The sequence below is a fragment of the Dendropsophus ebraccatus genome, chromosome 5 (assembly GCF_027789765.1).
Source record: "Dendropsophus ebraccatus isolate aDenEbr1 chromosome 5, aDenEbr1.pat, whole genome shotgun sequence".
Classification (NCBI taxonomy): domain Eukaryota; kingdom Metazoa; phylum Chordata; class Amphibia; order Anura; family Hylidae; genus Dendropsophus; species Dendropsophus ebraccatus.
The window spans coordinates 76,797,891-76,823,328 of NC_091458.1; the positions used below are offsets into that span (position 1 = coordinate 76,797,891).

Genomic DNA, 25,438 nt, shown 5'->3' on the forward strand with positions numbered 1-25,438 from the left:
ATTATGCTACAGTATATAAGTGAACTTTATAAGTACACAAAGTTGTTAGTAGTAACTTGCTTCTATTTACAGGTATTTGAACACTGAATGACATACAAGTGTCCACTAACATTATTAATAGCACAATAGGTTTCATCTTTAAAGATTTAGCTGGTTTGTTTTGAAGTATGATGTCAAGTATAACTGTTCCAGCACATATCGACAACAACAAGAGTACAATTCAATTAATCTAATTTGATATGCTTCTCAACTACAACAATCCACACTGAGTTCTGTCTTTTCCCTGTTCCTATATCTTTACAGCAAGATGTCTCCTGCGGTCTGTAGCAGCAGTCCAGGGTAAAAATAAATCTTGAAAAAAAAAAAGGAAAGGAAAAAAAAAGAAAGAAAGAAAGAAAATATATCAGAGTTTTGAACTCTATTCACCAAAATAATCACATATCTAGAAATATATTTATTCACATATAGTAGAACACCATGTTACCAATGGTGCTAACATAAAAGTATGCATATTTTTGTTATATGTCGCATAGTTCTAGAGGTCTACTCAGTACGTGAAGCTCGGAACACACAATTATAGCAAACCTAGTTTACCAAAGTCATTGGTCCAAAAAACACGCTTATAGTTGCTGCTCCTTTGGGCTATCCAGAGCACCTGAGACTTGCTTGTAGGACTTTAAATTAGCCAAAGGAATGTCACTCATATGATTTCCGCTCGTGAATTGTCCATCAGTACTGCCATATTGGTTTCGGTCATTGAACTGGTTTTTGTTGCTATCTTCTTTCCATGTTTTTGTCAATGTATGTCCATTAACCAATTTGTCCTTTTTAAGCCAATCCTTTGGAGGTGCAAACGTAGATAGAGGCGATTTTGGTTGCTGGTAAGGGCCCAGGCTTGGGGGCATCCAGCAATTATCAGAGTGACCCAAAACCAGACATTCTTGGGTACACATTTCAGTAGCTTCTCCTAATCCTCTAGGTCCAAGAGGCCCGTCTGTGTGAAAGACAAAAAAAAAAAAGTGTTAATGAGTTTGGAAAGCAAATAAAATACAAATTAAAAGAAAAAAATAAAATGTTATTTTTTATCACACTAAGCTAAATATTTCTGTACATTCTAAAGTGCATGAGTAAGAAATGTTTTTTGACTCATATTGAAAAAAAACAACAAACAAACAGCATTAAATAACACCGGATGTCTTTTATGTCGGTATGATAGTGTGTGCTGCGGAAATTCTTTCATGTTTTGTAAAATCCATACATCTCTTATATGAAAAGCCTATGCCTGTCTAAAGAAACATGATTTCTTTATTTTTTACAGATTGAAAAGGGAAGCAGGTTAAGTTTATAAAATTTCTCAATAAAAACGCATTGAATTCTTCTTTTACTCTTATAAAGCAAATAAAAAAGATAAACTCCTGTTGCAATACAGTTTTTAGAGCTTTCCCTTCTCACAAACTTAACAGAAAAAAAATCCCCCATACATATAACATCAAGAGCAAAACCGATTTTTATTAAACTTCATCAAGGGCACCAGTTAAAAGCAACTCTGTACCCACAATCTGTGCCCCCTAAACCGTTTGTATCTTCGGATATTGGCTTTTAATCCATGTTCTGTCCTGGGGTCCATTTGGCAGGTGATGCAGTTATTCTCCTAAAAAAAGAACTTTTAAACTTGCAGCCCTGTGTCAAACTGGCATGGCCTAGAGTGTCTGTGCATTTGGCTGGCACAACCTCTCTGTCCCTCCTTCCCATCCTCTTCATCATTAGGAATGCTCTAGCCAGGTTTTCTCCTATTCCTCACTTGTCTGAACACTGCACAGGTGCCTTAACAATCCAGCCCATGTGCCGTGCTCACACAGGTGATGAATAGTAGAAAATCTGCCTGGAGCATTACTAATGATTAAGAGGGTGGGGAGGAGGGACAGAGAGGTTGTGCCAGCCTAATGCACAGACACTCTAGGCCACGGCAGTTTGACACAGGGCTGCAAGTTTAAAAGTTGTTTTTCAGGACAATAACTGCATCACCTGCTGAATGTACCCCATGACAGATCTTAGATTAAAAGCAGCTATCCGAAGGTAAAGCGGTTTTGGGTGGGCATATTGTGGGTACAGAGTCACTTTAAGACTCTCATTAGTCAGAGAGAAGAGTAAAACTCTGTTAATAATTCCCCTGATTAAAAGTTCACTTGTGGTAAAGCTACAGGCAATTAAAAAACCTACTGCAAGAGTCCCTATATACATTCACAAGCACTGTTTTTGATGCAGACAACATGCAGAATTTCAGTGTTCAAAACAACATATCACTGAGTATCCAATGCCAAAAAACCTTCTCCCATAAACTCCAATGGTAAACAGTGAAAAGCACTGAAAAAACGTGACATGTTACTTCTTTTCAATAAACTTCAGCCCTGAAGAACACAGCACTGAGACCTCAACTGATCTAACTTATGACATGTGAAAAGTTTTTAAGACAATACAACTTATTGCACACATCTGTGTATGCAATACACAGTCCTTGATTGAGGGCGGCCCACAGATGACACTCCGCATGCTGCCAATAATCGCAAGCTGGACAAATCTATGGAGCCCAGACATAAATCTGGACCATATAATGGAAGTCCTCTGTTTGTTTGTTTTTTTTTTTTTGTGGTCTGTGCTCTAGGCGAATGCCATGGCATGCACGGTTGTGTGCATAGGCCAACAGACTTGAATAGGCTCCTATACTATCCACAATTGCAGTAATCACATATGTGTAAGGGGCCTAATGCTTTAAAGTGTACTTGTTATTGGAAATACATTTTGACATGTAACAGAAATTGTTGCACTATAAAATAAATATTGTTGTTGTTGTTGTTAGTTTTCTTAACCCTAATAAAGCTAAAATCTTTTTTCTGAATGCCAGCATGAACATTTCTAAATACATAAGCAAATCAAAACCCTTTCAGGCTCAAGACACTATTCAACTGAGAGTGCTCTTTTTTGTTGCATTTTTTTGTATTCACAAATTCTTTAAAGTACTATTTAGAGACACAAGTTTACTTTTGTACTGATTATTCCACTCTTGCTACTTAGTGTTCCTTTTGAAGTAATACTTTTGCTTGTGTAAAAAGCACATAAGCATTTTTCCATCCTTGTTATCAATTAGAATTGTGTAATCCTGATTTCTGCATCACATGTATAATTCATTTCATACATTTTTAGCAATTCCATTCTTCTAGTTATTTAATATTTTAAGTTTTTGATAATAAAAACAGTCAGTTACTAACATGGACTTAATTCAATTGTTAAACTTAAGTTAAAATCAAACTATTTATTTTTCCATGTGTACCTAAGCACAGTGACACAGTGATAAAAATAATATAGTGGAGAAGATCAAGCCAAAACACTGGTACCATCAACGCAAGGACAAGATGACTTTGGGTCTACATTACTTGCTGACAGGATAATAAGGATTACAGTGAGAAGCAGTAAATTTAAATATCAAGCACCACGAAAGGGAAAGATATGTGGAATTAATTGCTAGCTAAGCTGTAAAAGAAGGTTTAGCTAAGTCAAATGGAGTCTAATAATAAGAAAATTGAAATTACCTGTTGCATTATACATAATGAGTAAAGTCTTAAAGAGTCTTTTAAAAGAGTTATTTGAAAAAAAAAAAGTAAGAATCACCATAGAGACTATGCTAATAGAAGTGTCCACTATTGTGAGCTTATAAGGCTATATATCACTGTCAAGTGAATTCTTGAATATATGCTGTATGTTATTTTCTATGCTGATTTATGAATATACAGTATATATTGTCCACATTGTAAGTTCTCTTCCACATGTAATATTCAAGAATACATAGTAAAACCTGTCATAGCCATTCTCTAATTGATGTCTTATAGATTTTTTTTGTTAATACTAAGATGGTTAAAGCATCACATAACACGAATGTTAATTCTATGGTGGTGGAAGTATATGAAGGATTGTAATTTTTCTTTTGCACATATTATTTTAGTTTAAATGATAGAATCCTATAGGAACAATTCAATTAGAAGCATTCCTTCAGATGTCATCAACAAACAATATTTTTCCACAACCTCTTAGCATGATATTTAACAACCATGGGCACCTTGAAGCCAACATCATGCACTAGAAGTAGCTTACACCTGTGTTGGTTGTAGTTTTTTTTTTTTTTTTTTTTTAACTTTGAACTGTTGGCTTTTACCACAGACAAATTAATAATGACAAGTTCTTAAGAAAAACAAAATTGATGAAGACCTATGTACATTGATACACTGTGGCATCACTTATATCAGCTACACAAAAACAAAGGTGGGGAGTGATCAAGCTCAGCAGGTCTGTTTTCTGGCATGCAAAAGTTGCATATTTTTACGCTTGCTAAATAAAGGCTGGGCCCTTCAAGGTAATAAAGTAATACAATTTTTATGTTATCAGCATAAATCTAGTGCCATGAACAAGGACTAAAAGGAATGAAACATTGGCCTGCAACAATGTTTGTACATTGTTTTAAATGTTCTAATTCCTATTGGATTACTAACATATTTTAGTGGAATTCACATATGGATTTGATAACTAATAGAGATGAGCGAACATGCTTGTCCGAGCTTGGTACTCCTTCGAGTTTTAGGGTACTCGATGGTGCTTGCGATATTTGAGACAATGGCATCTTCCTGTTCCTGCATGTTTTGCGTCTTTTTTTTCAGCCAATCATCATGCAGGAGATTCTTTGGGAGCTCATAGCATCACGTGGGAATCCTACATGTCAATAGCAGCGATTGGCTGGCCAGATCAGATGACCTGGGCATATAAGAATCAGGTACCGTGATGCTCGCTTCAGACGCAGGGTGGATGAGCATAGGGAGAGAGCTGCTGTCTGTCAGGGAGAGTGTAAAGCAGTGAATTAGTGTGCGGTTAGGCAGGAATCCGACACGAAAAACCAAACAGTCCTTGTAAGGGCTTAAAATTTTCAAAACATATTTTTTTATACTCTTGGCTGCTGGCTTGGACTTGTAGTGCAGCTGTCAGCAGTCAATTTGTCCTGTTGCTGACATTACTTAAAAAAAACACCAGTTACACACATACTCTATACAAATACCCACAAATCTGCTGTCAGTAGTCAATTTGTCCTGTTGCTAACATTCTTTTTGCTGGCTGGGATCTGTAGTTCAGCTATACCTATCCTCACTGTGCTGATAGACATCGATCAACTCAGGAGATTACTGGCCCGACAATGAACAGTAGTTGGAGTGAGGGAGGAGGTACAGGAACATGGGGGAGAGATCCGGGAACCCATAATTTGGCGTAATGTTGTGATTAGCCACCCCCAGAGGAAACCATGCATGCTGCCCCTGCTGTTTCCTGTCCATTTACGTGTTGTTTTCATCATCTTCTGAGGTTTCCGGGTTTTCACGCAACCTTCCCTGTGCAGAGCTTTGGTCCCCTGCAAAAATGCTCGAGTTTCCCATTGACTTCAATGGGGTTCGTTACTCGAAACGAGCACCCGAGCATCGGGAAATATTCATCTCGAGTATCAAGCACCAGAGCATTTTAGTACTCTCTCATCTCTAATAACTAATTGATACTGTTTTGAGTATGTATGGAGTACTGACCCTATCATTGTGGCTTATGGTGTGGTTGAAGTTTATTGTTACTCACTAGAGATGAACGAACAGTACTCTATCGAAAAGCTATTTGATCAAAGATTGCACTGCTCAAAAGATTCGAGTTTGATCGAATATGAGATCGAATATTCAAATCTAAATTAACTTTACTAAAACAGCGAAACAATTGTTTAGCTGTTTTAATAAAGTTTACATAGTCCACTCACCGCATCCGCACTCCCGCAGCGTCATATTCAGCCTCTTCCGGCCTCCTCTGCAGTCCTGTCTTAGCACCTGGAAAAATGAGCCAGGTGCTGAAAACTTCAGACAGTGATTAGAAAGCTCTGCCCTTCTTCCCACCTTCACTGCACCCATCCCAGCAAGGAAGGTGGTCACTTAATACCTTCCTTGCTGGTATGGGTGCAGGATGATATCAGTCTGGCCCCCAAGGGGTTAAGCGGGGACCCTTACTTAACCCCTTCGGGGTAAGATTGTTCAGTATGGCACCCAAAGGGTTAAGGATGATGCAATGCATCCTCCTTTAACCCCGTGGGTGCGACACTGTAAGCAACAATCTGGAAAGATGCTGCCTTCTGTAAGGTGCAGAATACCAATCACAATGATAAGTGTTGTGCTCCTGTTTGTGTGTTTTTTGTGTGTTTCTCCCTGTTTGTTTTTCAGATATCGGCATCCTATGGATTACGCCGGATTCAGAGGACTTCGTCGATGACCAGCATTTTTTTTTTTTTTTTTTATAAAATGGTCAACAAGGGGATATGGGGGTGTGCCGCCTCCGGCTTCTTTTTGTCCACATAGCCAATCAATTGGGCGGACATATAAAATAGAAAATGTGTGTTCTAATGTTGCTATTGTAAATGAAAAATAGCTTTATTAGAAAGAATATTTGTAATACATGGAGCGGCATATTCCTGGGGACCTCTAATATCGCTCCCTGTAATAGTGGTTCAATACTGCTTCCCTGCTTTCCCAGTTGCATTCCAGAGGTATTTGCATCATTTTCTAAAGAAGTCTTTATTGAATTGGTGACCTCTAATTCGTCTAATTTAGATGTCCAATAAACAAGCATTTTTCTCCCATAGACTTTAATGGGGTTCAATATTCGATTGAATAGTCGAACATCCCGATCTATTCTAATCAAATTTTGAACCTTTAAATATTTAACTATTCGCTTATGTCTATTACTCACCTTTTGCATGTGAATGGGACCTTCCTTGTTGACTTGAAAGGGAGAGTGGATATTTTTTCTCACATAGTGTTTTTTTTTTTAAGCAAACATTCCATCCTTTTTCAGACCCTTTTTGCAGTTCAAATAATTATTCTGCTTTTAGGGAATTTATGCATTTAGGGAAAGGATTATAATAGAACTTTACTGGATATGATTACATAATGTGTTTTCAAAAAGACTCATGAAGGATGGGAAAGGATGTGATAGAGATCCTTTCCTTTTTCATACTGTACACATTAATTTTTATTTGCTTGAAAAATGTATCTAAGTCTGTTTTAAAGCCCTCCACAGTTTCTGTCGCTACCACCTTCTAAGGTACATTGGGGTAGATATATCAAAGGGTGTAAAATTTAGACTGGTGCAAACTGCCCACAGCAACCAATCACAGCTTAGCTTTCAGCTCTAGTGAAAGGAAAGAGGAGTTGTATTTGGTTATTGTGGGCAGTTTACACCACTCAAATTTTTACACCCTTTGATAAATCTCTCCCCATTGTTTCACAGATTGACTGTTCTCATGGTAAAGGAGGTTTGTCACTGGAGATTAAACTTTTTTTCTCCAGGCGGAGTTTTATCCAGGACAGTTTTCCACCATATTTTTTGTAGGAGCCATTTTTATACTCAAATAAATTGATCATATCTCCCCTCAAACACCTCTTTTCAAGACTGAACAAATTAGATGTTTTTACTCTTTTCTCATAATAAAGATGCTCCATACTCCTTATTAGTTTAGTAGTATCTTCATACCCTTTCTAATTTCAGGACATCATCTCTATGAACTGGTGCCTAATGTTCACGCTGTTCATGTTCATGCCGTTCACCCTATGGTAAAACTGGCATCTTTTCTATGTTTCTCAAATCTGTGCAATTATGGTGATAGGAAACTTACATTAATTTTTATTTCATTTGACTGCTTAAAAAAAATTAAACCTAAAAAAAAACTATGTTTAACATTGCTCCATTACTGTCCTTATAATGCTTTTATTTTTGGTGTATGGGGCTGTGTAAGGTGTCATTTTTTGCGCCATGATCTAAACTTTCTATCAGTACTTTGCCTGCATAAATTCAACATTTTTTATTCAAACACCTTTTATTTATAAAATGGGAAAAGGGGGTGATTTTAAATTTTATTATGGGATGGCATTTTATATTTTTTACACAGTAACTTGATGCTAACTACATATATACACATGTGTACACATATGTACTGCATTGATCCATAAGATCAGTGCTCGATTACCATGGGCTGCTGGAGTCCATAGTAATTGATTGCCGAGTCAGGATCTGCGTCATTGCAGTGCCGACCCGTCCAGAAGGATGGATTTCCGTGGGAGGGTGATCTGGCCACTAGACCACCACAGATGGTGCTTTAATAGGATTTAAATAGAGCTGTAGGTTTTGACAGCTACATTTAAACCGTTAAGTAACTGGACACAGTAGTCAGCCCACGCCCACTATTAGCCATGATGCCTTGATGTGACCCCTCTCTGAAACCCCCTAACAGTGCAAGGACATAAGCTTACATCCAGGGTTGTCAATGGTTTATTCAGCATTAGAAAAAAAGCATTACAAACAGCATTAGAAAAACATGCAGCACATACAGCAGCTGATAAGTACTGAAAGACTTGAGATTTTTTAATAGAAGTAAACTACAAATCTCTGGCACTTTCTGTCACCAGTTTATTTGAAAGATTTTTTTTTTTTTTTTTTTTGCTAAACTACACCTTTAATTTGCCATCACAATTGTAAAGGATCTGCAGTGTCAGCACTGCTGTTTATTTGATTTAACACAACATATAAAACTTGTTACATTGTTGATGGACAGAGATAGTAAATACTTACAAATTTTATCACTATGTGATGTCCTTATGCAAAGCAAGTGACTATAGGCTAATATGTCTACCTACTTATTGTTATATTCATATTAATTTGCAGTAAAGAGCAATTTTGTTAATGACAATTCAAACAAATGTGATATAGTTTATGAATAAGTACAACAATAAATCCACGGTAGTAGATGAGAAAAATCATTGCTAAGGAAAGCAATAAAAAAAAAAAAAATAGGATTATTGAAAATGGAACAGTTTAGGGCATGAAGTCTGATTCCAAAAAGTATTTATGGTATGTTGCCAACAGTGACTTCATCCAATAGGTAAAAATACTTTCTGCTTGTTGCGAGTCTTGAACATATTGGAGCACAATAAAATGAGATCATTCTGTTCTTTAGGACTATGATCACATACTTCACAAATGTTTGCACAATGTTTTACTGCAGAAGAATTAACTGAGTAAACTGTATATGATAATATTTGCTGCATTGTGCATATACAGTACCTTACAATAGACCGCAGTATGTATATATATATCTATATATCTATATATATATATATATATATATATATATATATATATATATATATATATATATAGATAGATATATATATATAGATATATATATATATATATATACTGTAGGGATCTTCCCGGGGGATGGTGTGTTAGGACACAGTTCAGGCAGCAAACTTGGACTTAAAAACAGCTTTGGTGTTTATTTGTAGCATAAACGGTCCAGCAACGTAAATACAGCAACACCGTGCAGTGAGAATAAACAAAACAAAAAGTCCTGCCCGTCTGGGCGCTTACTAATACAACAGGTTACCTCTCTGTCACTTCACTTGGCAGGTAATATTGCAGGGTGTGCATAAGCCCCAGCTCCCAGCGAACACACCATGCAGGCTGTTCACTCCTGTCTGAGAGACTCCCCTGCACACTGAGCTCACCTTTTGCCTTCTCAGGCTGATTGGGATCAGAGCTCACCTGATCCCAAAACCCATACTGGATCGAGGGGGAGGGAATGGCAGATCCCACTACCAACCTATCCACCATTCCAGTAAATCCAGGCCCGGTAAAAATAAATAATAACTCAGCAGCATAGCACTGCTGAGCAACAGATCCCTCCTGGACTTACCACCTCACACTACGCATCAGCCTAGGTGAGATGTACACCCCCTCAAACACATCTCCAGTGACATGTCCACATATCCCCCCCCTCTTCTTCAGACCGGAGGGCTGAGCGTTTTGTCCCCACAGGCAGTGTACCCTTGATAGGGCGTCAGCATTCGCCTGTAATTTCCCTGGCCGGTGTTCTACAGTGAAATTGAAGTTTTGTAGGGACAGAAACCATCTAGTCACCCTTGCGTTTTTTTCTTTGTTAAGCTTCATCCATGTTAGGGGGGCATGGTCTGTCACTAACTTGAATCTCCTGCCTAGCAAGTAGTACTTCAGGGATTCGAGGGCCCACTTCACTGCCAGACATTCTCGCTCAACTATGGCATAGTTTTTCTCGGCCGGGGATAGCTTCCTACTTAAGTACATCACCGGGTGCTCCTCGCCATTCACGACCTGTGAGAGGACGGCACCTAACCCTGTGTTGGAGGCATCTGTCTGTACTAGAAACTCTCGCCTAAAGTCAGGGGTAACTAGCACCGGTTGTCGGCACAAGGCAGACTTAAGGCTTTGAAAAGCCTCCTCGGCCTCTGGAGTCCATGTCACCATTGCGGACTTCGCACCCTTTGTCAGGTCAGTTAGTGAGGCTGCAACTGAAGCAAAATTCGGCACAAACCTACGGTAATAGCCCGTAATACCCAGGAAAGCTCTGACCTGTTTCTTTGTGAGGGGTTGAGGCCAATTCTGTATTGCCTCAATTTTATTTAGTTGTGGTTTCACTAACCCCCTCCCAATAATGTAGCCCAAGTATTTGGCCTCCTCTAAGGCTAGTGCACACTTCTCTGCATTGATGGTTAACCCCGCATCACTTATGGCATCTAACACCGCCTGGACCTTACAGAGGTGACTTTCCCAATCCGGGCTAAAAATGACCACATCATCGAGGTAGGCAGCGGAGTAATCACGATGTGGTCGCAGAATCAAGTCCATCAACCTCTGAAAAGTGGCAGGGGCTCCATGTAACCCGAATGGCATCACTACGTATTGGAAGAGCCCATCAGGGGTGGAGAATGCAGTCTTCTCTCTAGCCTTAGGAGTGAGTGGGATCTGCCAGTAGCCCTTAGTGAGATCGAGGGTAGTTATGTACCTGGCATTACCCATCCTTTCTATCAACTCATCTACCCTGGGCATGGGGTAGGCATCGAACTTGGAGATCTCATTTAACTTTCTAAAATCATTACAGAACCTCCAAGTTCCATTGGGCTTTGGGATTAACACAATCGGGCTGGACCACTCGCTCTGGGACACCTCAATGACTCCTAGGTCAAGCATACGTTTTACCTCGGATGATACCGCCTCCCTCCGTGCTTCTGGTATCCTATAGGGCTTAAGGTTTACTCTGCTTCTAGGCTCAGTTTCAATATGATGACTAATGAGATGCGTACGCCCTGGGAGGTCAGAAAACTTGTCTTTATTTCTCTGCAGGAACTCCTTAGCTTCCTGCTTCTGGGACACTGATAGAGTATCACCAATCCTGACCGGAGGGATTGGTGGTGACAGATGACCAACAGGATTTGTCGCCACCAAGGATTCCCTGTCTTTCCAGGGCTTGATCAAGTTTATGTGATAAACTTGAAAAGGCTTCCTTCTACCTGGTTGGTGTACCTTGTAGTTGACCTCACTGATCTTCTCTACAATTTCATAGGGACCCTGCCACTTTGCTAAGAATTTGCTTTCTACCGTGGGAACAAGTATGAGTACCCGGTCACCTGGGCTAAATGTCCTGATTCTTGCAGAACGATTGTAAATTCTGCTTTGGCCCTCTTGCGCCCTCTGGAGGTGTTCCCTTACTAGGGGCATTACAGTGGCTATACGGTCCTGCATTTGTGCTACATGCTCTATAACACTCTTGTATGGGGTGGACTCACTTTCCCATGTCTCTTTCGCTATATCCAACAAACCCCTAGGGTGACGACCATAGACTAATTCGAAGGGAGAGAACCCTGTGGACGCTTGGGGTACTTCCCTAATAGAAAACATCAGGTAAGGTAGTAAGTGATCCCAATCCCGACCATCTTTTTCCACTACTTTCTTTAACATATGTTTCAGGGTTTTATTAAACCTCTCCACTAACCCGTCTGTCTGTGGGTGATATACAGAGGTTCGTAGGTGTGAGATTTTAAACAGTTTGCATAGCTCTTTCATTACCTTTGACACAAATGGGGTACCTTGGTCGGTCAAGATTTCCTTGGGGATCCCCACCCTGGAAAACATATAAAACAATTCCCGTGCAATTGTTGTAGAGGCAGTGTTTCTTAGGGGTACAGCCTCAGGATAGCGGGTCGCGTAGTCCAACACAACTAGAATGTACTGGTGTCCCCTAGCCGACTTTACAATGGGGCCCACCAAGTCCATTGCGATCCGGTCAAAAGGTACCTCTATGATGGGGAGTGGGACCAAAGGACTGCGAAAATGCGACACTGGAGCGCTAAGCTGACATGTGGGGCACGACTCACAGTATTTTTTTATGTCAGCATAAATCGCAGGCCAATAAAACCTCTGGAGGACTCTCTCCTGTGTTTTATCTGTCCCCAAGTGGCCCCCAAGGACATGATTATGGGCCATGTCGAGTACCTGACGCCGGTACGACTTAGGCACCAGAAGCTGTTCCACCACCTCATCATTAATCCTAGTGACTCTATAGTAGAGATCATTAGTCATAGAAAAATGTGGAAATTTTTTCTCAGCTTCTGGCTCCTGAGGTACCCCATTCATAACAGTGACCTGCTCTCTCGCATTTTTGAGAGTGGGGTCCTGTAATTGTGCAGTACCAAAATTATCCCTAGACACCTCTAAGTCTGGAACATTCTGCGCAGTGGGAGGAGCCTCTTCCTCACCAGCCAGGACCTGCAAAGGAAAAGCATCATTTTCATCCTGTACATTTTTATCATTTACCGTGGGTAATGCAATAGACTTAGGGGTCTCCTCACTCCTTTCAGGGGATTGTTGTTTTCCCCATAGAGCCCAGAACAAAGGAAAATCACGCCCCAATATCACATTATGCATAAGGTTTTTAACCACACCCACTTCATATTGTACAGCGCCTAGTTCAGTCCCGACATTAGCCAGTACTATAGGGTAAACCTTTGTATCGCCATGTATGCACACCACACTCATATGTCTTTTTGGCACAAAGTCCCCGGCCACCAAGCTGGCATGCACCAAGGTGACAAGGCTTCCTGAGTCCAACAACGCCTTAACAGGGAAGTCATTTACAGTAATGTTGCAGACTTGTGGTTCAGTCTCTAGTCCAGTGACTGCAACAAAAGACGGCTCCGCAAATAGCGACTGACGCCGGCTAGCGTCACACTCCATGGGCTCAGTGGTAAGAGGGCAATGGGCAGACATATGTCCCGTCTCATGGCATCTCCAGCACTGGATAGGGCCTGGTCTCCTTGGCAGGGAGTCCTTTTTAGGGCCACTTAGCCACCGGGGACCACCACCAGTCTTTTGCCCCTGAGACACCTCCTGAGCGCTCTTCCCTCTATCAGCACCCCTCCACACTCCCCCAATAGATGGAAGTCTCTTACCAGCTGAAGGCACAGGTCTGGCACTCCGGGGAGGTGACGGTGCTGCAGGAACATCACAGAGGTAGTCCTCGGTCGCCTGGAACCTCTCCACAAGGCTGACGAGTTCGTCGGCACTCCTAGGGTCGCCTTGTCCCACCCAGCGTTGTAGATCAGCAGGAAGGGCACGGAGGTAGCGATCCATCACGACCCTCTCTAGGATCTGGGCAGGAGTAGAGGTGTCTGGCTCCAACCACTTTCTTGCCAAATGGATCAGGTCGTACATCTGGGACCTCGCTGACTTGTCCAGACTGTAGCTCCAGTTGCGGACCCTCCGGGCACGGACAGCAGCAGTAACTCCTAGTCGGGCGAGTACCTCTGCTTTTAGCCGAGGATAGTCCTTGACCTCTTGCTCACTGAGGTCATAATAGGCCTTTTGAGGTTCGCCTGTTAAATAAGGCGCAATCACTTCTGCCCACTCAGTGGAGGGTAGCTTTTCTCGCTCAGCCACACGCTCAAAGACAGTTAAATAGGCCTCAACATCGTCATCAGCAGTCATCTTTTGCAGCGCACGCTGCACGGCTCTTCTCACAGACAAAGTCTCTGGCGCGGCTGCTGCGACCAGCTGGGGATTAGCACCTGCAGACGCCTCTTGCTTTGCTATCAGGTGCTCAATAAGTCTCTGTTGTTGGGCCATCGCTTGTTCGTGGCGCTTATTAGCATCTGTCAGAGCCTGTTCGTGGCGCAGGTTAGCGTCTGTTAGAGCCTGTTGTTGCAGCCTATTAGCCTGCTGGTGTGCAGCCAATGCCTGTTCATGGCGCAGGTTAGCGGCCTCCTGATCCTGTTTAGCGGCTGCCTGAGCCTGTTGTTGTTGCAGACTCACTTGCATTAACTGCTTCATCATCTCCTCCATGTTGCTTGTCTGTTTTTGGAGTGAAGCCGCAGCCTTCACCCAGGACATAAGCAGCTGTAGCCAAGTCGATGCACACCGTTGCCCCTAGCAACCGTTTTGCCCGCTCCGCAGCACCAATTGTAGGGATCTTCCCGGGGGATGGTGTGTTAGGACACAGTTCAGGCAGCAAACTTGGACTTAAAAACAGCTTTGGTGTTTATTTGTAGCATAAACGGTCCAGCAACGTAAATACAGCAACACCGTGCAGTGAGAATAAACAAAACAAAAAGTCCTGCCCGTCTGGGCGCTTACTAATACAACAGGTTACCTCTCTGTCACTTCACTTGGCAGGTAATATTGCAGGGTGTGCATAAGCCCCAGCTCCCAGCGAACACACCATGCAGGCTGTTCACTCCTGTCTGAGAGACTCCCCTGCACACTGAGCTCACCTTTTGCCTTCTCAGGCTGATTGGGATCAGAGCTCACCTGATCCCAAAACCCATACTGGATCGAGGGGGAGGGAATGGCAGATCCCACTACCAACCTATCCACCATTCCAGTAAATCCAGGCCCGGTAAAAATAAATAATAACTCAGCAGCATAGCACTGCTGAGCAACAGATCCCTCCTGGACTTACCACCTCACACTACGCATCAGCCTAGGTGAGATGTACACCCCCTCAAACACATCTCCAGTGACATGTCCACAATACATACAATGTTGTTATACCTCTATACAATCAGACCAACATTCTGCTCCTGTTACAACAATGGAGATCAGCAAAGCATCTCCCCAGAGTTGCTAAATGAGACTCAGATATTGATATTGAGATAGCCACACCAGATCCTTAATTTTGTTCTGATATCCAAGGAATTGATAAAGCCAGTCAGTAATGTTCAAACTGTGATTAACAAATGGAAAATCAGGGGATCTGTAAAAACCAAACCACGCTCAGGTAGACCAACAAGAAATTCAGCCACAAATGTCAGGAAAATTGTTTGCGATGCAAAGAAAAACCCACAAATAACATCAGCTGAAATACAGGACTCTCTGAAAACTTGTGGTGTGGCTGTTTCAAGATGCACAGTAAGGCCACGTTCACACAGCGTATATAATCAATAAACAACGGTCATTGCTGCAGTTTTCGGCAACGGCCGTTATTTATTGACAGACCATCTGCATTGTTTTCTATTGAACCCCAGCAGCGCTGTATACACTCTGTGTACATTGCAGCCGTGGTTCTGCGTGGCCGCACAGAAAACTGGCATGTCTATTTTGTGTGTCCGTAATTCAGTAAATAGCGACCGCACAGAATAGACTGTGCACATGCTATGCTTGATTAGAGCGCGGGCACACTCGAATGTTCCTTCATTCTAATTACGATACAGTGATGTTTACCGAGCCTTGAACATCAGAGACAGTGGCCGGTGTTTGACACGGCCTAAGAAGGCTTTTAAAGAAAAATAGGCTGCATGGTAAAGTCACCAGAGTAAAGCCATTACTGAGCACATGCCACAAAGTATCTCACCTACAATATGTCAAACAGCACAGAGACAAGCCTTAAAACCTCTGAAACAAGCTCATTTGCAGTGCCAAGGCCAGACTCAAAATTTTTGGCCACAACGATAAACGTTACATTTGGAGAGGTGTCAACAAGGTCTATGATGAAAGAAACACCATTCCTACATAAAGCACAGGGGTGAATCACTGATGTTTTGGGGAACTTGGGCAAAGTTAAAGGAGAAATGAGTGAAGCAAGTTATCAGCAAATACTGGAGGCAAATTTGCACTTATCAGCCCAGAAGCTGCACATGGAATGTACTTAGACGGTTCAACATTACAACAATCCAAAACACAAGGCCAAGTCAGCCTCTCATTGGCTACAGCAGAACAAAGTGAAACCTCGGAAGTGGCCATTTCAGTCTCCTGGCCTCAATATCATTGAGCCACTCTGGGGAGATCTCAAGCATACAGTTCATGCAAAGCAGCCCCGGAATTTATAGAAACTGGAGGCTTTTTGGCAAAAAAGAATAGGCAGCCTTATCATCTGAGAAAATAAAAAACCTAATCCACAACTACCACAAAAGACTTCAAGCTGCCATTTATGTTAAAGGGGGTAATACATGGTATTACTGGGGTATGTAAACTTTTGATCTGGGTCATTTGAATGTTTTTGGTTGTCATTAGAGATGAGCGAACCGGGTTCGGGTTCGAGTCCATCCGAACCCAAACAATCGGCATTTAATTAGCTGGGGATGCTGAACTTGGATAAAGCTCTAAGGTTGTCTGGAAAACATGGATACAGCCAATGACTATATCCATATTTTCCACATAGCCTTAGGGCTTTATCCAACTTCAGCAGCCACCGCTAATCAAATGCCGAAAGTTCAGGTTCGGATGGGCTCGAGCATGCTCGAGGTTCGCTCATCTCTAGTTGTCATTATGATTTAAAAAAGAAAAAACACAGTAGTTTGACAATAAATGGCTTCACCCAACTACTAACCATGAGGGGGAGAAAAAAGTTTTTTGTGTTATCATTCATATTCTCTGAAAAAAAGAACAAGAAGGAAAAAATTCTGCCGGGGTATGTAAACTTATGAGCACAGCTGTATAATACAATAGAAACTGGTAAGACTTTTCATAACACATTGTTTAAAAAAAATGGAATAGCCTAGCAGCTAAGGACAAAGACAGCAAGGGTAATAGAGAAAGGGTGGTATTTGCCAGATAGGTATTTTCAGAGAATTGAATTGTTCCCATTATGCTACTTTACAATGAAGGGAGGACACAGGGTCTTCATAATTGTTCTTGTTTTATAAAGAATTCATTTTTCTTCATTTCTGTGTGTAAGCTTGGGAGCAATTTCCAAGATGGAAAAATGCTAACATTACACAACTGCAAATGACGATCAATACAAGTAAATTGGATATTGAAGTTTCACAATGAAAATGGCTTTAATAACACAGAATGGGCAAACTAACTAGTGATTAGTACAAAAAAAAGTGTTGTATAACAGAGTTGTTTCATTGATACATCAAGTGAATACCAGTCTGTTCCTACATGGATATTAGATGAATCTGGCTAAATACCATATGGTGTTTCCAAACAGGAAACATCTAAATTGTGTGTCAGTGTAGTTTAAGAATTTCTAAATGACTTAGCTGTAGATGTTGGACTAAGAAAATCACCTAAAGGCTTATGATAACATTTCCTGTTGAACTAACCACTTTATTTTGTTCGGTGTTTTGGACATTTCAACCTGTGAAACAGTTTTACAATTTATGACACACGTAAGAACTAATAAAAGCCATTGTTGTCTATGTAAATTCTCACCTAGACGATGTCTGGAGCCACTGCTGTCTCTGAATAAGGAAAAAAGGCTGATAGCACCTGATAGAACTGCTAATGCTAATGAAGAATCTGTACAGAGATTGTAGCAATAGTGTGGATAGATCCTAACTTTATAACTTGCTTTATAAATGTATTTGTAGAAATGTATACAATTTCAAAAGTGAATGACCGTTTAGAATACCCAGATTTCTGCAGATAATAAATATACAAGCTAAGGCTATGTTCACACTACGTAAAAGTACGGCCGTTGTCATTGGCAACAACGGCCGTACTTTGTACGCCTGTGAACACTGCCTACATTTCTATGGGATCCCGTCCGGAGTGTATACGCATGGTATAGGCTCTGGCCGGGATCCCATGCGGACCCGCAAATAACTGACATTCCAAACCCATGTCAGTTCACACAATGAAGTGAGCGTCTCCGTCTGCTTGCTTCATTGTGTGCTATGGGAAGTTCTGATGCGGGCTCGTGCTGATGCGCCCTCATCAGAACACTTCGGCCGGAAAGATCATCCGGCCAGTACTGCAGTACCGGCCGGGTCACGGAACGGTCGGTCGTTCACGTAGTGTGAACATAGCCTCATAGTCACAAGATAGATAAACAATCTAAAGTAATAATACAAATAAGTTGTGTCCATGTCTTTTAGTCAGTAGATTGAGTAAACATAATTAAAAAAAAAAAAAAATCACAGCCACTAAAACATTTTCTGCGGCCGCAAAGAAGATATGTACAAAAGTGAAGGTGTGTCTCAGTTGAATTCTTAGACACTTTGCATGCAAAGCCCTGAGTGGCAAATTAAAAGTCTCCTGGACCCCGGGCTGTCCACCCAACCTGGGACCCACCAGTGCACAAGTACACTAATGCAGGACCCTAGAGTTATGAGCTCTCTTACATCAGTGTGCCCTCTGTGCACTCTCTACATAGTAGATGATACCTATTAAGTTCCCCTATAGTAGATGGTGGGCTCTGTGCATCCTCCATATAGTAGATGGCCCCCTGTGTAGGTGATGCTATAGTAGATGGCTCCCTTTGTGTACCCCTCCTATAATAGATGGCTCCCTGTATAGTCCGCCTTTAGTCCATTGTCCCCTAGTGTAGTTCCCCCATCAGTACATGTGTACCAGTGTAGTCCTCCTTTAGCAAATGGCCCCTAGTAAGTATATGACCCCCAGTGTAGTTTCCCTTTATCAGACTGTCCCCAGCGTATGCCCCTTTAGTACATGGCCCCCAGCTCAAGGAGGACTATAAAGGGGGCCATCTACTAAAGGGGAAATACATAGGGGGCCATATACTATAGAGGAAACTATACAGGGGCAATCAACTATAGGGGAACTACACAGTGGGACCTACACAGCGGACCATCTATGATAGGGGGACCTACACAGGGTGACATCTATTATAGGGGAATGCACAGGACACACTGATGAAAGCCAGCTTGTCACTCTAGCGTCCAGGATCAGTGTCCCTGTACACTGGGTTTGGTAGACATCCCGGAGCCCAGAGTACATTTTGTCCACCCCTGCATTATATACATATATATATATATATATATTTTTTTTTTTCTCCTCTGACTGTACTCCTCTATGTGATAATAAGGAGGGCACTGCGGGTAAATAATCTATACAGAACAGGAAGTCTCAGCATAGTTTTAAGCCTAGTGGCCAGAATTAAACTACAAGATTTTTATATTATATAAAAAGTAAAATAGATAGATGTAACAATAGATTGTTTTCTGATTACAAATTCCCTTTAGGTTCAGAACCCTTACTGGCATGTAAAATAGAAATATTTGTCAACCATTATTTGGTTTATTTACTAGTAAGCTTTTGATATTGCTTCACCCATGGACATGGAGTCATGGGTTATGTTCCCACTCATTAAATAGATGGCCACTAATAATGATCATTGATCATTATTAGCAGTCATCTATGTTATAAGATGGACACCTTGCCCAATATTATTACACAGTGAGAACATAACCTTTGACTGTTGTGACTAAATTTCCCTGTAAAATGTTTAAATACATCTTTGACTTCACTGTTCCCTGAGTGATCACAGGGCTTCCACTGCAGAGATCGGTTGTCTAACCATGGTATCAATTAAGCAGCTATTTATGTGTTACAAATTTAGTTGGGTGAAGGAACTTGTAGGAGTCGGCACTTGCTTGTAAAAGAATACCAAGTCCGTAGTTTTATTAACTGCAACACCACCTGGATTGTATACTTTATTAAATGCCAGATATGTAACATTGGATATGTGGGCTGTACTAAACGAAAAATGAAAGACAGATTAAGAGAACACATTTATGGAGCAACCCACAATAATGTCTAATGTTTCAAAACATTTTTCTTCCATTCACGCAGGTGATGTGTCTGCACTAAGTATCACTGGCATAGAAAGAGTGTCCTGCCCCGACCGTGGAGGAGATAGAAGACAAAAATTACTCAATTGGGAGGGGTATTGGATACTTATGCTAGCTACATCTTTTCCAAATGGCTTAAATCATAGAATGGATCTTTTACTAAACTATTAGATACTTGTATTTATGTGTATTTTATACAAGTTTTGTATCAGTGTTTATCTATGTGAAGCATAAATTAGCCTGCAGGTGAGAGTGGGATTGGAGGTTCCCTTTCTCACATAAATTCCCTGCTTGGCCTCATACACACTATCCTCATACACACTGTGTCCTATATGCATTTCCATGGACTTTTATGGACTTTTGTGATGACTTTTTTCAAGATCAATAAACGAAAATATTTTTACCAGCAAGTGCCGACTCCTACTGTACAAGTTCCTTCATTTTCGTTTACTCTGGATCCAAAGGTCCATTGGTCGTGCACTACCCAGGTGAGCCAGTTACCACTATCTAATTTAGCTGGGTGTCTTGGTGGTAATTGTCTGTAATTTTGACTTACATAGGCATTGGATCACATATTATTAGAAAATCATTTTTAAAAAATGCGTAAATCCAGGCAATTTCAAAAGGGTTTACATATTTTTTTGTGCTGTAGAAGAACATGCAGAAGTGCTTTATTATAGGATACTTTTCTCATATACACTCACCGGCCACTTTATTAGGTACACCTGTCCAACTGCATGTTACCACTTAATTTCTAATCAGCCAATCACATGGCGGCAACTCAGTGCATTTAGGCATGTAGACATGGTCAAGACAATCTCCTGCGGTTCAGACCGAGCATCAGTATGGGGAAGAAAGGTGATTTGAGTGCCTTTGAATGTGGCATGGTTGTTGGTGCCAGAAGGGCTTGGTGCCAGAGTATTTCAGAAACTGCTGATCTACTGGGATTTTCAAGCACAACCATCTCTAGGGTTTACAGAGAATGGTCTGAAAAAGAAAAAACATCCAGTGAGCGGCAGTTCTGTGGGCGGAAATGCCTTGTTGATGCCAGAGGTCAGAGGAGAATGGGCAGACTGGTTCGAGCTGATAGAAAGGCAACAGTGACTCAAATAGCCAACCGTTACAACCAAAGTAGGGAGAAGAGCATCTCTGAACGCACGAACTTTGAGGCATATGGGCTACCACACCGGGTGCCACTCCTTTCAGCTAAGAACAGGAAACTGAGGCTACAATTTGCACAAGCTCATCGAAATTGGACAGTAGAAGATTGGAAAAACGTTACCTGGTCTGATGAGTCTCGATTTCTGCTGCGACATTCGGATGGTAGGGTCAGAATTTGGCGTCAACAACATGAAAGCATGGATCCATCCTGCCTTGTATCAACGGTTCAGGCTGGTGGTGGTGGTGTCATGGTGTGGGGAATATTTTCTTGGCACTCTTTGGGCCCCTTGGTACCAATTGAGCATCGTTGCAACGCCACAGCCTACCTGAGTATTGTTGCTGACCATGTCCATCCCTTTATGACCACAATGTACCCAACATCTGATAGCAACTACCAGCAGGATAATGCGCCATGTTATAAAGCTAGAATCATCTCAAACTGGTTTCTTGAACATGACAATGAGTTCACTGTACTCAAATGGCTTCCACAGTCACCAGATCTCAATCCAATAGAGCATCTTTGGGATGTGGTGGAACGGGAGATTCGCATCATGGATGTGCAGCCGACAAATCTGCGGCAACTGTGTGATGCCATCATGTCAATATGGACCAAAATCTCTGAGGAATGCTTCCAGCACCTTGTTGAATCTGTGCCACGAAGAATTGAGGCAGTTCTGAAAGCAAAAGGGGGTCCAACCCGTTACTAGCATGGTGTACCTAATAAAGTGGCCGGTGAGTGTATATTACCATGATAGAACTTATCACATACTGTAATTTTTTTTAAGTTGTATTAAACCTGTCATTATATTATTTTCCCGCTTTCTTTATATCTCAATTAAATATCCGTGTCTCTCTGAAAGGATTTCTGCTGAACATTTGCCTTTGTTCACCTTTAATAATAATGTTCTGGCATGTTTTACAATATTTAGCTTCTATAACACAATTTTCCTCATTTTGCATGCCCCTTATTTGTTACTCTAAAATTCTATTAATTGTGCTATCACAAGCAGTACATGTCACATTTGTATTCAAGTTCAGCAATTTTAATTGACTAGATGGCTGTGTTGATGTTTCGAATGCTAATAAAAACCCATTCAACAGTTTTCTTTGTAAGGATAACTGTATGAATGTTAACCATCAATACGTGAGTTAAAACTCGTCACAAAAAAATGTCTATTTAATACTTTATTATTATAATGAAAAAATATTTTTTGTTTGCTTTTTAAAATTCATAACATTTTGAGTAAATATCTTCGAATCAGTATATTCTCAAAAAAATTAAGTAAAGTTTCATCCGTAAAGAAGTTTTATTGAAGATGTTTTCCATGATTGTCAAGGTTGGTACAAAATCTGCTTCCTTTATTAATAAAATTGAATTGATGTATCATGACCCTCTGACTAAAATGTTATTTTATCTTCCCAACAATACATGATGACAGTAAATGCCTGCCATGCTCTCTCACTCTTTTACCAAGTGCTCCATTATTGATAAGATGCTGCCTTTGGTGCCCACTGCAGTGCCGATTTACTCAGTTTATGGAATGGGAGTAGGTTTCTTAATAAGACATTCAATGATTGTCATAGACTTACATTAAGAAAAGGACCTATGGTCCATTTACAAACCACAATGAGAATTAGCCGATCCCAATTAGGAGCAGTGGGGACAAGAATTGGCATGGTATCAGGGAAATGGCCCTACAGGAACTGAAGTAGAGCAACTGTTTAGCCTCACAATACTTATGCTGGAGGGTAAAATAATAAGAAGGCATAATTTTATACAGGGGATATGAATGTTAATAACATAGCTACTTGACAAGAAAGAATACTCCAAGAAAACTCTATATAAGAGAAGTATTTAAAAAAAAAAAGTAATAATAACCACTATGAGGCTATGTTCACACAATGTTTTTCATCCCCATTAAAAATGATGTCCGTCATTTTGAGTCTAAAATAACGGACGTTATTTAGCAGCCTGACCTCCCCTTAGTGCAATGACGGCTGTTGGTACATTATTCTAGTTTGGGGTTACTAATTGGCCTTTGGGTGCGGCTTGATTAAAAAGTCCATTAAATTTAATAGTAAAAACTGAGACAGAACTGTGACAAAAGGAAAACAGTGTGTGAACTACAAATAAAAAACGTCCGCTCTTTGCAAATAACGTCCGAAAATAAGGATCATGTTCATTATTTTGACGCCCGCGGCAAAAACGTCCGTTATTCAATACGCTGTGTGCATTGGACGTCTGTCTTCCCATTGACTTCAGTGCATTGCATTGCAGTCAGTTAAATCTCGGCAAAAACGGACGTTATTTTAAATATGAAAATCCAGCTGTCTGTGGATGGATACCTTGCTGAGGTGGTTTCCTTGACTGGAGAACACCTTTGGCTTGGTTATTCCTTCCCGGAGGGAAGGTCTGGCTAGTTCACTGATGTCGAGACATGTGATGGTGTCTATGCAGTGTTCTTTTGCATTTTTAATATTTTTGACGTTGTGTGAACATAGCCTGACTGTTACATTATGTGTGACTGTCCTTCAAGTTTACATTCAAGCTAACGGCTAATAAAAATCTGACTTTTGTTTGAAATGGCCTGCTTCTTTTATAGACTAGCATATATATCACAGTCTTCTCCTGCTGCCACTGCCCCGAGGGGAGCCGCGCTCCACCCGGGCAGTTAACCCCATAGACGCTGCAGTTGATGCGACCGCAGAGTTAATCCTTCCCCCTAAAAAATATAGAAAAAAGCTATCAATATGACACATTTACCCAAAAGGTGTACCACTAAAAATGTCAGCTTATGCCGCAATAAAAAAAAAATAAAAAAAAACCTCTCATAACTCCATTGCTATAAACTATAACAAAAGCTATATAAAATCCATATCACTGTAATCGTACCAACCTGACAAATAACGATAACATTACATATGTGATGTATAGTAAACGGGGTACAAAAAAAATATGGAAAAACGGCTGCTAAATTGTGGTTTTTTTTATTTGTACCACCTCATAAAAAATAAATAAAAATTGATCAGGGTGTCACATGTCCCCCAGAATGGTACCAATGGAAATGTCAACTTGTCTTACACTAATATTTTTGCCCCACAAGGCCTCTGTGACATGATATAATTGCTATAAAAAAACTGAAATAAGAAAAGACCTCAAAAATACACAGGGCTTCTGTCAGGTCTGAGGCCTGTGGTTGAGTCAGGGGAGGAACTGCTGCCATATATGGGGGATTTCTAGAAACATTGAAACATGTGAAATAAATATTGAGTTCCATTTCTCATTTGGTATTTGCTGTGTTAGAGGAATAAAATGGATTAAAATAGAACATCTGCCAAAAAATAAATTTTAAATTTCCCCTCAAACTTCCTTAAATTTCAGTTCAACAGCTAAAGGGTAAATACACTTATGAAATGCTACTTTGAATACTTTGAGGGGTGTAGTTTTTACAATGGAGGGATTTATGGGGGTAACTAACATACAGGCTCCACAAATCCACTTCAGAACTGGACTGGTCCCTAATAAAATCAGAATTTGAAATTTTCCTGAAAAATTTAAAAAAATTGCTGCAAAATTTTGAAGCCCTCTAACATCCTAAAAAGTAAAAGGACATTCACCAAATGACGTCAACATAAAGTAGACATGTTGTAGATGTTGCAGTAATAATTAATTCATGTAACATAGCTATTTTTCTCAGCTGAATGTTTTTGTGTTCCCTATAAAGGAAAAAGGGGTAGGCCACAGCTAGATCGACTTATTCCTCCCTTTCTCCTGTGCACAACATCAGCAAAGCCCAAGCATGAGTTCCTATATTCCCTTCTGACCGATTTATTTATTTTTTGTGCAAAGAATCTTTTTTTGGTAAATTAAGTAATATAAAATATTTTAGAAAACGTGCTATCAAATGGATAAAGTACAGTTTGAAACAATGGGGCCATATTATTAGACAGGCATAAAAAGGCAATCTGGTAACACAATTTTTTCTTTAGCAAAGCTTTCATGTGGGAATCATCACCTAAAATAGCAAGTAATAGCAAGAATAATTAGCTTCACAATTCCAACTAAGCAATATGTGTCAAAAATATCCTGGCAATAGATCCAAAATGTAACAATGTAACTCCAAATGTGAAGGAAATCGGCCCTGCCCTTCCCACATCTAGAGCAATTGCTATCCCTTCCATTGTTTAATGTTAAATACAAAATTTTGTAAATAAAGTCTGTGTATAATATAATACTGAATCAAAAGATGGTTAACATAAATGCCCCATTACATGAAGCGATTATCGACCATATTCGGCATTACAACACTTCA

At 40.6% G+C, this 25,438-nt stretch overlaps 1 protein-coding gene across 1 annotated transcript in view; it reads right to left on the minus strand.

Annotated features, from left to right (window-relative positions):
• Positions 1 to 535: 535 nt before the first annotated feature.
• Positions 536 to 25,438, minus strand: part of LOC138794167 (protocadherin-9-like) — a 544,054-nt gene continuing 519,151 nt past the window's right edge. The window contains exon 4 of the mRNA XM_069972938.1: positions 536 to 994. Within this exon, the coding sequence (XP_069829039.1) occupies positions 621 to 994 (374 nt within the window). The 3' untranslated portion in view covers positions 536 to 620. The remainder of the gene's footprint in view (positions 995 to 25,438) is intronic.